At 49.1% G+C, this 15,303-nt stretch overlaps 1 protein-coding gene across 1 annotated transcript in view; it reads left to right on the forward strand.

The window, feature by feature from the left end:
- The window catches only part of LOC149361094 (protein O-mannosyl-transferase TMTC1-like), a 261,151-nt gene that overhangs the window by 231,505 nt on the left and 14,343 nt on the right, over positions 1–15,303 (forward strand). Inside the window, exons 13-14 of the mRNA XM_089572587.1 lie at positions 278–421; positions 10,674–10,885. Coding sequence (XP_089428713.1) covers positions 278–421; positions 10,674–10,885 — 356 coding nt within the window. The remainder of the gene's footprint in view (positions 1–277; positions 422–10,673; positions 10,886–15,303) is intronic.

Consider the following 15,303-nt stretch of genomic DNA (forward strand, 5'->3'; position numbering starts at 1 on the left):
ATTCAGGGCAAAGAAAGAACAGCCGAAAGAGAGACAACCACGGTGGGCCTCGAGCGATCCCAGCCGACGAACGGGAGACAGCTAACTTCTGCCTCTTCTGATGCATGCGTCACTTCTACTAAAGCATGCAACGCTGCTCTCCTGCTCTGTACCATCTTGTCGATCATGTAGGCGTTGGGCAAGACGGCTACACTGGATTCAGTCGACCCTCTACACAGGGCACTTGACTTAAATGTGGAGATGGAAGACGTAGAGTATTCCCGATGCTACCGTGCAGGCTTTGCCCTCAGCATGCCAGCGCACACAACAATCTGGGCACGGTGCTTACGTCGGCGGAAGAGGCGGAGCATCATTTCCGGTTGGCCCTGAGCATCAACCCGAACCACCCAGGGGCTCATTTCAACCTAGCCAACGTTTACAGGCAAGTATCAAGCGGTAGTCCCGGTCTAGGACGTGCTTTTGTTTTGCATGCTTCCTTCGTTTTGTAAGCTCATTATTTGACAAATATGTATTTTAAGGGTTCGTTTCCCGATTCTGCGGCATCAGCGCCGTTGTTTTAAAATAGTGCCGCGCTGACTAGTCAGCATGCAGGGACGTGACACGTGAAGACACATGCGTTGTGGCATGCTTCACCCTGAGTGTTCAGAGTACAGTGACGACATGAACACCAGCACAGTGACGTCATGCGCACCTTACTAGAGAAGACAAGTTGAACTGAACTGAGAGACGAGTACTCTCTTATCTTCGGGAGCACGAAGCATAAAAGATGCCAGAGCATTTTGAAAGTCCATCGGCTGCTGCCGAGCTTGGCAGCTAGCAGCAATGCACGAAAATGAACACTTCAAGAAAAAATGTCCGCTTATCATTACAATTATTGAAAAGGCATATTATATGACCAGTTAATTGGAGCTAATGAGCGGGGCAGAAAACGGCAATACCAGAGAATAAACGCATACGCACAAAGATATATTATAACAGAGGATTTACAACCGCCTTTCCGCAGTGGAATAGCGGTGTACATTTATTTATTCATTTATTTACCATGCCTAAAGAGCCTGGATGGGCATCATTGTATGGGGGGGGGAGTAATATACATAAAAATGGAAATCACCAAAATTCACCCGTCAATGCATGCATAAACACTATGTCTCCAGTCCCCGCTGATACTGACAGGTTAAAGACAGCTCAAGAAAAAATTACCGACGGTTACGTTACTTCCTCACCCGAAATTTGAGCGCAGCTTATCAGCTGTTTCCGCTTTTCGATAGATTGAGGCAAAGAATTCGAGCAAGACATGTATGTAAAATTTCAGACAAATTGTTATTTTCTACACATATTGTTTATCCTTCTTTAAGAAACTCGCCACCTAAAGTTCTTGATTGCCATGAAGGAAGTTTGTAGTTGGAGAAATATATGGATATATGCTAGACTTGCTGCACCAATGCCTGGTTCTGCAAAATTGCCTGGTTCTTGCCTAGACGAGGTCTAGGAGAGTATTTCGCAAGGTTGTCACAGCCGTGGGAGGCGTTACGAGTGAGAGGAACGGAGTGTTATCCCACTAAGTGCTAAGAAATTCCTGTTTGTATTTATATTTACATTGAAGTTCCCGCCCACCCTGCCACTCTGGCAGGTGGCAGTTAATGGCTTTCCGCGAGAGTTCGCTCACCGTTGTCAGCGCTAACGCATGCAGCCCACATCTCTCTCTCTCTCATCACCCCACGCACCTATAAGCGCGATTCAGGCATCCACTGACCTAAGGAGTCAGTTATGCGCAGTTCCTTTCCTTAAAATGATCGGAGTGTAAAACATTGTCAACGCCAAGAAACACAAAGAACGTCGCCGGCATGTAATAGTAATAATAATGGTACTAGTAATAATTAGTTTTTGAGGAAAGAAAATGGCGCAGTATCTGTCTCACATACCTCCGTGGAGACCTGACCGCGCCTTAAGAGAAGGCAGGAAGGTGGAAGTGAAAGAAGAGGGAGAAAGAGGTGCCCTAGTGAAGGCCTCATGAACAATTTCGACCACCTGGGGATCTTTAGTATGCAATGGCTTCAGCGCCCCGTTTCTGGAACAACGTTGTCAATGCAAACGCATCCAGCGCACATATGTCACTAGCGCTAAATAGCTTAAAGCACGACTGAGGTGTCCACTGTTCCAAGAGGACAGTTTTGCGCCTGTAAAACGTTGTGAACGCCAACAGCAATTAACGGCGAATTTCGCTGCAGGCGAGATTCTAGAGGCCCGTGTACTGTACGATGCCAGTGCATGTTAAAGAACCCATGGTGGTCGAAATTTCTGGAGCCCTTCACTACGGCGTTTTTCAGCCGGAGTCACTTTGGGACGTTAAACCCCATAAACCAAACCGAACCAAACCAAACATAATGAACGCCGACGGCCTATGGCTTCAGCGCCGCGTTTCCGGCACAATGTTGGCTATGCCAGCGCATGCAGCGCGCATCTGTCACTACCACCACGTAGCTTAAGGCACGATTGGGGTCTCCACTGTTTCGAGAAGGCAGTTATGAGCCTTCCCTCTGGTTCAGGTGTCCACCGAGATTTGTGACAGATACGGCGATTTCCTTTCCTCAAAACCCAATTTACCATTGTTACCCTTTGCTTTCCAAGGTAGCGAGATGTGTGAGATAGATAATTTCGTTCCCTCAATAACCAATTTACCAATTTTGCCCTTTGTTTTCCAAGCTCCCGCATGGGTTTCGCAGCCTAAAGCGCCACTAAGGTGTCCTCTACTAGTTACAACGGACAACGGCGATGGCGACGCCGCGAAACGCAGAAACGGGCGCCAAAGAGCTGCGCTCTAAATAGAAGACATACCATTACACATATCTAATACACAAGCTCAGCAGGACAACAAAGAACATATGAAGACTAAAGAGACGCAAAAGACCAAGCAGCACCAAGCGCCTTGGTGGCAGATCAATGCATTAAAAGTTGGACAAGAAGCAGCGCAATTGTGCAGAAAAACATGAGGTGGGAGAGTTGGCAGCATTGTCTGATAAATCATCCCACTCAAAGGTTTTAAGAAGGAAAATGTGTTTAAATGTACGGAAACATGGTGAAATATATTTTATTGAGCACCGCAAATTGCTCCCCGAATCTCGAGTTATATAAGGCTTACCGCTTTGCGAGTTTTTAAACCGCATCTCTTTGGCGCCTGTTTCTGCGTTCCGCGGCGTCGCCGTCGCCGTTGCACGTTGTAACCAGAACTGGACACCTTAGTCGCGCTTTAAGATACGAAACCAATAGAGCGGGAGCTTGGAAAGCAAATGAAAGACGCATAACTGCCCTCTTGGAACAGTGGACGCCTCAATCGTGCTTTAAGGTACGTGGCGGCAGTGTGCGCTGCATGCGTTGGCATTGACAACGTTGTCCCATTTTAAGGAAAAGAAGTGCGCATAACTGGATCTTTGGATCAGTAGACGCCTGAATCGCGCTCGTAGGCACATGGCGTGAAGAGAGAGGGAGAAAATAAACTTTATTTATACAGTCTTTGAAGAGGAAAGCTCAATTCTGGCGCCGGTGGGCTACTGTCGCTTGTTGGTCTTGATCTCTTTGATCTCGGGGACCTGGTCAGCTCTCTCTGTGAGCAACTTTTGTTGCCACGGGTCTGAGCTGCGAAGCGCGGTGCAACACAAGCAGATGAGGTCGCGATCGCTCTCGCGGCCTCACATTATAATTCAAAATACATAATCACCGACTCGCGAGGCGCCTGTCGGAACGTCGAACAAGGCTGCACTCCCTTCCTAGCCTATCGAATATACCAAAATTGCATACGGGATACGGACCCCGCACACCGTTACCTCATATGGGCCCCTGCTCATCAGGGGTTGGCAGGAAACGAGGCAGCATACGCAGCCGCCCGCGCGCTCTCTCACCGGGCTGTTTTCTCCTCCCCATCCGATCAGGAACCCGATTTTAATCCGGTATATACATTCAAAGATATTACAACATATTATCAAAATTGTCATCGCCTTCACCCTAGCCCATGTAAAGGCCTGAAGAAGGCGGATGAGCGGCTCCTTCTCCGCCTTCTCACCAATACATTGCTGTGCCCGGCAGCGCTAAAACATTTTGACCCATCCTTTAGCGGCAGCTGCCCACACTGTAGTGCACTGTCTTCTGACACCTATCACATGGTGTGGGCCTGCCCCTCCAACCCCGCTATTCCCCCCATCCCCAACCCAACCCGGGAGGACTGGGAGGCGACCCTGCTCGGCTGCCACGACTTACAGGCCCAACAAGCCTTAGTCGGGCGCGCCCGGGCGGCGGCAACCGCCACTGGGGTCCCATTCTAGGGACCTCCACCTAGTGTTTGTAAGGATCGGTCCTTTCCGGGGCTGATCCAAACATACCTCCTGTTCATTCGTAATAAATGTTTTCACCACCACCAGCGCGGTCTCCCACTGCTCCTCTGTGGTTATTCCGCTTAAAGGGTTCTTACTGCAGGGCCACATGATGTGGTTGAGGTTAGCATACTCTCCGCAGCTTTGCATTCTGCAGAGTGTATTGTGGAGCATGGGAATGTGTACGTTTGGAGCTGTCTGAGTCTGGTTGCTTGCTCTTGCGCGAGCGTGGGGTTGGGAGGGGGATATTCCATTCCGCTCCTTTGATATAAAAGTCGTAATCTGACTAAAGGTGAGCAGTTGGTCCCTCGTTGAGCTGGCCCCGTGGTTTGGGAACGCGCCTGGTCCTGCCCGGATAGTTTAGTTAGTTCTCGCGCTATGTTGTTGATCTTTTCGTTTCCTGGGAGGCCTGAGTGTGCGGGGGTGCATATTATTTTGATTCGAGCTTCTGGGCGGTATTTGCTAATTGGTTTTGCGGCCGGGAGGTGTAGTCTGCCTTTGATGAAGGCACTTATCGCAGTTTATGAGTCGCTTATTATGGCGTTTTCATGCTAAACTTTCCTACTGCACATGGCGTATGCTATTGCTGCTTCTGCTTCTTCCGGACTTTTTGCTGGTAAGGTAGCAGCTGCCATGCATTCTCTTTTGTGGTTAGCTATAGCCGCAACATATGCCTCTTTGTGCCTGTACTCGGTAGCTTCGAAATTCAGCACTGACACTACGTCTTTAAGTTTATTCTACATATTTGCCACCCGGGCTTTCCTTCTGCTGATGGTATGTGATAGGTGCTAGTTTTTTGGGAGGGGGCTGTTATGATACGTCCCCTGATTTCCCCGTTGAGATCCATGATTTGAGGTGTGTTCTGCCTAGAGAGATGTGGGCTGCAGGCACTGACAACGTTGTGCTAGATGGTGGTGAAAAACATTTATCGTGCAATAAATATTTACAGGGAGGTGATTGGGGTAGGCCCTATTGGCCCTTTCGCCTAACAATACTAGGTGGAGCCCCTATTCCGGGGCCCCATTGGCAAGCAACGCCGCCCGCGTCCGGTGAACCAAGGCCTTTTGGGTCTTTAGGTCCTTACAGCCGAGCAGGGCCGCCTCCCAGTCCTCTCTGGTGGGGTTGGGGTTGGGGGGGATAGATGGGTTTGATTGACACGCCCAAACCATGTGGAAGGTGTCAGCCAACTCCCCACAGAACTGGCACGTGCCATCAAAGGATGCGTTGAAATGTTTAAGTACCGCCGGGCACAGTACAGTGTTAGTAAGAATTTTGATGAGGAGGCGCTCGTCAGCGCGATCCAGTCCCTTACAAGGGGCCGGGTAGCGCCGGTGCTCCTCCTTGTAGTAATCGGTGATGTGTTTGAATGTAAGGGCCAGATTGTGTGATTGGGAGTAAGCGCCCAAGGACAGGGAGATAGCCCGGGGAGAGAGTGCGCAGGCGGCCTGATCGGCCTGTTCGTTTCCCTTGAGGCCCTAGTGACCGGGGGCCCAATCAGGTTGCGTGGAGTTGGATCTTCGCATCGGCAGCTATATTCCAATATGCGCCAGGCAAGCGGGGGAGCCCAGCCCAACTCATAGTTCCGACAGGCCCCTCGCGAGTCGGTGATGATGTGTTTCGACTTGGGAGTAGTGAGAGCAAGAGCAATGGCAATCTCCTCCGCGTGTGTTGCGCTATAGGCTTTGAAAGTGAGCCCGTTGACTGTGTTTGTGTTGTGTACGACTGCGGCCGTGTACCACACCCCGTGGTGTGGGCCGGCAACGTCCACGTAATACACATGTTGTTGGTTACCATAGTATCCCGCCAACGCTTCCGCGCGCGCCTGGCGACGACCGCTATGGTCTTCTCTGGACATGTTGCGGGGAAGGGGTCGGACCCGGAGGGCGCGTCTCCAGGGTTCTGGCACTCTCTCCCTTTCCTCAATATGGTAGTCATGTTTGATGTGTAGCCGGTCCAAGAGGCGGCGACCGGACGTGGTCTGTGCAAGACGCGTGTATTGGTTGACTAAGTGGGCTTCTCGAAGCTCCCGAAATGTGTTTACCACGCCCAAGGCCAGAAGTCGCTGGTTGGACGTGGTGACCGGGAGGTCGAGAGCCCGCTTGATGACTTTCCGGTGGATGACCTCCAGTTGGTCATCATCATGTTTGCGCAGGTGCAAGTAGGGGGTTGAGTAGAGGATTCTGCGCGTCACGAAATCATGGGCAAGCCGCAGTGCATCCTTGCTTCGTAATCCGCCCCGCTTGTTGGAGACCCGGCGGACCATGCAGCCCACCTGGTCTCCCACCGTGCGAAGTTTGGCTAGGGTGGTGTCGACTCTGCGTTGGTGGTGTATGAAGAGACCAAGGACGCGGATCTCCTTGGACTCCCGGATCGGTCCCGAGGGGAGACTGATGCAAAGCGGAGTTGTGTCCCGAGGGGAGGGACGTATGTGCACAAATTCTGATTTAGATGGGGCGCACTGGAGTCCGCAGTAGGCCGCGTAGTCGTCGACTAGGGTCGCCGCTGCTTGCAGGCAGGATTCCATGCGGCCCAGGTTACCTTGCGTGGCCCAGATTGTAATGTCATCCGCATAAAGAGCGTGATGTATCCCGGGCAAAGAGGACAATTTGGAGGGAAGATGAACCATTGCCAAATTGAAGAGGAGGGGAGACAGGACCGCGCCTTGAGGTGTTCCCCTCGAGCCGATGGTGTATGGCCCGTGTTCCGCATCTTGTATGCGTATGTAGGCTTGACGGTCTGTAAGAAATTGTTTTATGTAGTTGAATGTTTTGTGGCCACAGTTGGTGTTACTGAGGTGGTCCAGAATTACTTCGTGTTTGACGTTATCGAATGCGCCTTTAAGATCCAAGGCCAGGACCACCTTGTCGTTGTGGGGACATTCGACAGGATCTAAGATGTCGTGGTCAAGCTGCAGAAGTATATCCTGTGCACACTTGTGAGGGCGAAAACCGAACATGGTGTCCGCGAAAGTGTGCTATGTTTCGAGAAAATTGGAGAGTCTGTCGCGCACCACCGTCTCCATCAGCTTGCCGACACAAGACTTGAGGGAGATGGGGCGAAGGTTCTCCACATCAATAGGTTTGCCGGCCTTCGGAATAAAGGTCACGAGAGCCGATTTCCAATCGAGAGGGAGAGGAGTCTCTCCGTTCCAAATGCTATTGATGTATTTGAGGAGCGCGGCATAGGCTGCGTCGGGAAGGTTGGCCAAGAGCTTGACCGTAACCTTGTCGCGCCCGGGTGCAGTGCCCCGCTTCATTTTGCTTAAGGCTGCCCGGAGGTCGTGGAGTTGGAAAGGCTTGTCCAGCTCCGTGTTCTCTTCGCCTGCATACGAGTACGCCGCCTGCCGGGGGTCCTTAGTGGTGCACAGGTAGCGATCCCTGAGCGTGTGCGCTAGTTGTTTTGTCGTTCCTGTAAAGTTGTGCTAGAAGCTTGGCAGACAAAGTTTTAGACTCCGATCAATTTAAGGAAAGGAAGTGCACATAACTGTTCCCTGGGTCAGTGGACACCTGAATCGCGCTGATAGGTACGTGGGGTGGTGAGAGATATGTGGGCGACATCCGTTAGCGCTGAAAACGATGAGCGAACACTCGCGATCAACTATTTACTGCCACCTGCCAGGGTGGCAGGGTAAATCGGGACTTTAATGTGCATAAAAAGACAAACTGGTATTTCTTGCCACTTATGCTGGAGAACATCCTGTTCCTCTCGCTGGTAACGCCTCCCACGGCTGTGACAACATCTCGAAATACTTGCACAGATCTCGTCTTTCAGAAGCAGGCCTTAGTGCTGCAAGTCGAGCATATATCCATCAATTTCTCCGTCCACGAAGCTTCCTTCATGATAATGAAGAACTGTTAGTGGAGCGTTTCATGAAGAAGAAAAATGTGTAAAAAAAAACTACTCTGCAGTTGTACATATATGACTTGTTCGAATTCTTTGCCTCAGTGTATCGAGAAACTGAAGCGGCTGATAAGCTGTGCTCAAATATCGGTTTAGAAAGTAAAGTAATCGTCGGCAATTTTTTGCCTTTCGGCTTCCTCACTGCTATCGCAACACAGCTCATTGTATATATGAAAAATTAATTTCATCATGGTCTCTTTCCGTTTCTAATACGTTCCTAACATACATACTATGGATATGGCAGTGCTATCAATTGTCTACGCTCTGCAGACGCACTAGGTCGATTGGGATAGTTGATGCGCAAAATGTATGCAAGGCTGAGCCATTTTTTTGCCATGCTCTTCTTTTTAAAGCAACGGCTTTTGCGAGTATGTCTAAAGTTGTTTCCATCGTATTTGGGCTGAGTCGCATTAAACAAAACGAAAAGGACTGTTAACAACGGTGTACAGCCTTGGAACATCATCACTTATCTTTCAAGGTTATCTCATTTGTTTATGTTCTCATAACACAGGAATTAGGAGACACTTAAGGCACCCTTCTCTCCTCCCTTTTCATATTAGTGAGCCTGCCAGTTGTGAAAACGTTTCAAGGACATCGACTCACTGAATTCCAGAAGTCTGTTTCTAATATAGTATGAATTTAGCGATCTTTTGCATGCTGCCCGTGCTGCCCGGAATTTCAGGCCCTGCCGGACTTATTCTCTAATGAGAATGTTACTTACATCACCTAAATCTTATATCCTGATTGGATTGGCGGGGTTCGTGTTTTTGGAGTACACGCTACAGCTCTAAAATATTGTATAGGCCCCCGAAGGCGGTTTCACCGTCGACATTTCGTCGAAGCACGAAGAAATGAGGCTTTCTAGAAGGGCTTCCAGTAACATGCACAAGGAGTGCTACAAACAAGAGAAAACGCTGCCAGACTCTGTACCGGCGTTTTGGCTCCAGGCTGGATTGGATATCGCGTTCGATATCTGATTGAACAAAACTTTGAGTTGGGCTACTTGGCATTTATTCATAATAAAACATCGCAAAAGACGACGGAACAGAGAAACAGGATGAGCGCTTCCGACGGAATCAGCATTAGATCATAACAGTTTCTGGCCGACAGCGCAAGGCCATTGCTGTTATTTTTTTCTCAACATTTCAGCGTTAGAGCAAGGTTTTTCAGACGAGCTGTGGAAAAGAACATGATGAATGTAAATCTGAGTGGCAGGAAGAGAGAAGAACTGGTCAGAGAACAAACGCGAGTTAATGAGATGCTAGTTGCAATCCAGGGCATGAACTGCGCAGGAAAGAAGTTCTAATAACGTGCGGATCCCATGAGATGGCAAGCGTTGCAGAGTGCGGTCGAAAGTGAACTGGCCGGATGAGATGAATCAGTCTGCGTGAAAAAGTTGGCCGCAGCTGTCAAGAACGCAGTTAATGCGAAGTATAGTGGAGAAGCTTATGTCCTGCAGTGGACTTAGTTAAACTGATAATGATGCTTAAATGCCGGTCTGCAAAGGAAATATCAAACAACAGCAGCGCAGATGCCACTGGCGCTGTTTTATGGCTTTATGCCGCATTTTTCGCATCGCTACACTGCACGGCACACATTAAAACATTTTTGAGCTAAAAAAATCTCATTACCTTAGTTTCCGGCTCTTCTGATAAAACTCTGCTTTGTGAATCAAATACCAAAGTAATTATGAATTGAGTCTTTTCAACTCATCGTCATCATCATCCGTTGGTGCATTGAAGTACATATTTAGCATGTCAATAAATATCAACCAGCTGGAGTTCATCACGCTGAAAAAAGAGGTTATTGCTGATTATTGTTTTTTAAATTACGGTATTAACAATTCTTACCAGTACGACACCACGTTTAAAGGAGTTATACCTAGGTAGCAGGGTCATCATGCCCTTCAGGGCACAAGCATAAACTGTCGGTCAAGCGTCTTTGAAATATAATGGAGCAAGGAAATAGAACACACACACACACACACACACACACACACACAAACACACACACACACACACACACACACACACACACACACACACACACACACACACACACACACACACACACACACACACACACACACACACACACACACACACACACACGCAGCGCCAGCTTGAAGCTGCGCTTACTGTGCCACAGCCGTTGTTCTTATCGCCATATCGCTGACCCTGCCCCCACCTGGTAACCCAAAAGGTGCCGCCTCAAGAATTTTCTTCTTTATATCAAGAAGGTTGATTGATGGCATGGTGATGCAGGTGCTTTCCGATTTTTTAATGAAGCTCCCAAATGCACGAAAGGGAGGGCTGCGGGATTTTTAATACGTTTCCGTATGTGCGACGCAGCCCTTGGAAAGTTTATAGATACTGAGCGCTTGAAGTTTATTACTTTCCATGTACGCAGCAAGCAGGGCCAGAAAGAATTGGCCCGCATCCTGCTGGAGCGCGCAGTGGAGCTCGAGCCCGAGTTCAGTGAGGCGTACTCATCGCTGGCGGCGCTGGCGGCGGCACTGGGACACAACACCGAGGCCGAGAGGCTGCACAGGCTCGCGCTACGGAGCGACGCAGCGAACGCCGACGCACGCAACAACTACGGAACCTTCTTGCAGACGCAGGGTGAGCGCGGCCTTTTTGTGCTGCGCTGCCTCCGGAGGGAAGCGTCAGTTCGCGGGGCTTTTTTCTTTGAAATTTATAAAAAATGGGAATGATTCTATGCAGCTGGATACAAAGACTGGCACATTCTAGGATGTCACACTTAGGTTTGTATAAATATTTTTATGCAAATACCTTAAACTCTAGCTTTTCCCGGTCTTTAAAACAAGTCAACATAGGCGAAAATAAGAACTAATCAACTGAAGCCCTAATGTTGATGTCACTCATGACCATAGCCAGCGAAGTGCAGCGTTTACGATATTTTGATCTATTTGGGCGTGATCATAACTGTTTCAGGTTATATTCTTTATATTCGTTAGACCGTTTACGCATCAGATGCAATGGATAATACCTATCAGATAACAGCTAGAGTGGCTTTGAGATATGGGCATGCAAATACACATATTATTCCTCTCGCCTTAACTGTCTGAGCCATTTGCGCTAGCTTTCCCCCAGTGCGGGGCATTCTTCCAGCAGGTTGGCTCGGAGGAACAAACATGTGAACGTCCCGTTATCAGGTAGTTCTCTCGTACGGTTGTCCATCGACAAAACTTGGTCCTAAAAAAATTCTCGGGTACGATCTAAGATGTTGCGTATTCAACTCCACCGGTATACTTAAAGCGTTTAGCTGATAATGATGAAATTTCTAAGCTAATCTCGCAACGACGAGACACAGCTAGAAGTAGGTAATTATGCGTTAACGTCTTCCAATTGGCGCTTTCTTCCGAACGCCAGGCACTTTTAGTGTGGAAGGAGGTGAATGGGCTCGACTGGTTTGGTTTAAGGGCGAATCATTGGACAAACCTGTCCCAGAAGTTTTTGTGCTTGTGTCCACACTGAAGAAGTTGACGAGTTACATCACTAGTCTTCCATTCTGTTGGGAAAGTGGAAACGTTCCAAAAGAGTACGCGATCATGTACTGGGACATGCCGGAATACTATAGGCTCCCAAAGCATCGCCGGGTGGCGCTGCTGCGCATGATGTGCAGCGCCATCTATGGGAGAAAAGTAAAAACTGGGGCGCTGCTCGCTGCTCGCGCTGCTTTCACCACGCTTCTTTGCACGCGCGCTTTCTTGCACGTGCACGCGCCCGCGCTGCCGCAATGTATCGCCTGCATGAGCCGCAATAAGATCGTTCAGACTGACGCGCAGTTCCGCAATGCAAACTTAATTAAAGGGGGTAAACGGATTAGTAGCGTCTACTGCGTGGAGCAGACGATCGACGACGAGGAGGCCCAATTGACTGTAAAATGCGTTTCTCGAGTGAGTAATAACGTCGTACTGTATGACATGTAACTAGAGGTAAGTCCACTGTATAATTATATGCTCGAAATATGCGAAGTACTATCAGCTCTGCGAAATAAAGCGAGACACTTGTTGATCGTAGTTGTCAATTCTTGCATACCATGCGCAGGGCGATACACTTACGTGCGAGTCGAAAGGACATGCGACCAGGCAACAGTTCGTCAACATTCTACTCCACCTTGGGGGATTCCCCTAAACATTTGACCACCATAGTTCACACTTGCAAGTGCGACCTGCGGGTCGCCTTCTCGCTTGAAACGAAAACTCTCCGGAATAACATTGCTTGCGCGCTTTCGAGAATTTCGTCTGCTTTGACCGCGTCTCCTGCACTCGCGCTCGGTGCGATTCGCAATGCACTACGGCGACCAGGAGGATGTCGTGACGGTATTGATGTGCACTGCAGTCGTACAAGCGTCATGATGACAGCGGCAGCGGCGCGCTTCTCAGGGCCGGCCTGCCGGCCTGTTTGCCTGCCGCCGCCGTCAGAAAAATACGCTAATATTGTTTGTTCGCGGTCATACCAAGCCCTGGAGTAGAGCAACGTCAAAAATGAATCATTTTTGAGGATCGTTGGTTAATACCGAGCTGCTGGTAGAAGTGATAACTGCGATACAAGCATATTTCTTTTCGAAAGCCGCTTTGCTGATGCCAGTGCTGCTCGCCTGTTTTCACCTCGCTCCGCTGTTAAAGGCATCACGGAAATCGATCACGTCTTTGTTTATTATGTGACGAGGAACACAGTAAAACGGTGACACGAGTAGCACCTTTATTACAGCGCTGGCCAGTTCCGAAGTGCCCTCAGCAGCAGCATCGATGCGAAATGGTTAGGCTTAGCGACGACTACGGCAGCGAGGGAGCAGCGCAGTTCGCCGTCCGGCGTGGCCGCGGGCGACGTCGTTGCCGAAAGCTCGACTGTCCGCGGGCGGCGTCACTGCCAAAAGCTCGACTGTCTCACCGATTAGTTCAGCGGCTTGCGACTCGCAGTCACAAGGCTGGAAAATCGAGCAGCGAGCGACTTGCCTGCGCGTCGTCTGCCACTTTTTTCGTGCATGGTAGGGACAGACTCACTGGCTCTCCGAAGAGCGCGGCCGCATACTCGCGTGTTCGCGGTAAGAGTGGATCAGGATCAACGTGTACATACGCTTTGGTTTTTACATTACGGTCTTCGTACTAGCTCTTTTTTGCTTCGCCGAGACCGCGTCTGTCAGCGCGAAGATTGCGCCTCGCGCGACTCTCCCGTCGCTCGTGCACACAAAGCTAGATGGGCGTCTGCTCCGGCGGCGCCCCGAGTTTCCGCTGCTCGCCGCTGCGGCGCTGGCGTCGCGCTCCCAAACTTGAGCTTATGTTCCCTATACAGACGGTGACAACAACAGGCCCACTCTCCGTCTAAATTCCGCATGTAATCGAGATCTTGCTAATAGCTTCGCTAGGAGTGTCTAGTAACGTGGCGCTATGGCCGCTGTCAAGGTAAACGGAAAAGGACAGTCGTGTGGTTGCTCTCTGGATTATACAAGGATACGGATGTCAGGGGATCTACTCCCTGTACCAGAAGCGCAGATGGTGTGTGGAAACGTGTATTGGAATGGCCAACCATGTTTCAGTTATATACACCCCGGAATAAGTGCTCCGTTCGTTGCGAGCGCATCTGGAATAAAGCAATTTCCCACAGCGGGTTCTCTGCATCGCCATTGCCAGCGTCTTTCCTGTGGGTTGGAAGAAATTTCATGCTTATGGGCCGAAGGAAAGGGAGTGAGATCTGCAGAGCTGTTACAGGCACTTAGTGATGCACTCAATATTAGCCCTTTCAAGGTCCTGCCAACCAAACTAATACGTGAGGGTCGACCCTGTGTTGAAATTTTGGCGCTGCTTCGCATGTGTGCAACATCCAACGTTTATTGAGCATCTTCTGAACTGTGTGGTCCAAATTGCGATGTTTATAATAGCGCTAACCTTCATGAAATGGAAAACTGACATATTAAAAACATCATCTCGGAATCAGCGAAATGTAACCGCCACTATATTTTATGATATGATAGATGCGCTGGTCGTTGTCATATGAGAGGATTTTGGGCCTGAGTGAATAGGAAACCGATCAAGCTATGCACTTATGATAGAATGTCAAGAATACCGCCGTAAGAAAGGATGGAAAAGAAGAAGGAGAGGCAGGAAAGGTGACCCTGTCAAGAAACTGATTTTGTATAGTCCACCGCGGGAAGGCATGAGAGTATTTAATTTTGAAGGATAAAACTAGGAGAAAACTAACAGAAAAATAAGCAAACTAAGCAATCAGCGCACGGAAAAATCATAGCATATTTCGCTCGCAATTGTGTAAGCGTTACTGTAAATGTTTGTCCGAACAACTGCCCTGACGCCTTTAGAGAAGCAAATTGCTAGTGCGTGACTTTTAATGCGTAAATTTAGAGAGCAGCAATGCTGTACTGAAGTCGCTGCAAAAGCTGAGCTTACACGCGGCTAAAACATTGTTCGTTACAAAGAAAACTGCATGCTTATAGATTATGTCTTCCTAGATTTTGCCATACATGGCGCTGAAAAAAACTGAGCCTGTATTTGGATACAGGTTGAGCACGTGTTATGTGGGTGCAATTTTGCAACCTCCAAAGGTCAAACAGGTCAGTGCGTCAACGACCGTATGAGGCAGCACCGCACTTCGCTGCAGCCAGGCAACACCGCAAATCTGTCAAGACATTGCAACCACTGGAAATACTGCACCCCTCTGTTCTAAAATTTCAGAATTATCAGCCGCAGCAAAACGCAGATAGAACGAGAAATCTTAGAAGCCTTCAAAATCAAGCAGTTAGGAAATGAATGCGTCAGCGACAGCTCTGTTAGCTTCACGACAATACAGTACAGTTTCATGAATGGGACATAGGTTGCCACATACAATCTTCGTCGCTTAATCAATTTTGTGTTTGTTGTTTTGTTAACGTTTGTGGTTGCTCTCGCGCATCTGTGCCCTCTTGTGATGTTGGCGATTCACCAAGTAAAGCATTTTCAGCTGTGTTTACAGCGTTGTCCTGTGTACTTCTCCTCCTTGTGAACGCGTCCTTTCTGCTGGTT

This window comes from Amblyomma mixtum, chromosome 2, assembly GCF_055824585.1.
Source record: "Amblyomma mixtum isolate Tamu chromosome 2, ASM5582458v1, whole genome shotgun sequence".
NCBI classification, from domain to species: Eukaryota; Metazoa; Arthropoda; class Arachnida; order Ixodida; family Ixodidae; genus Amblyomma; species Amblyomma mixtum.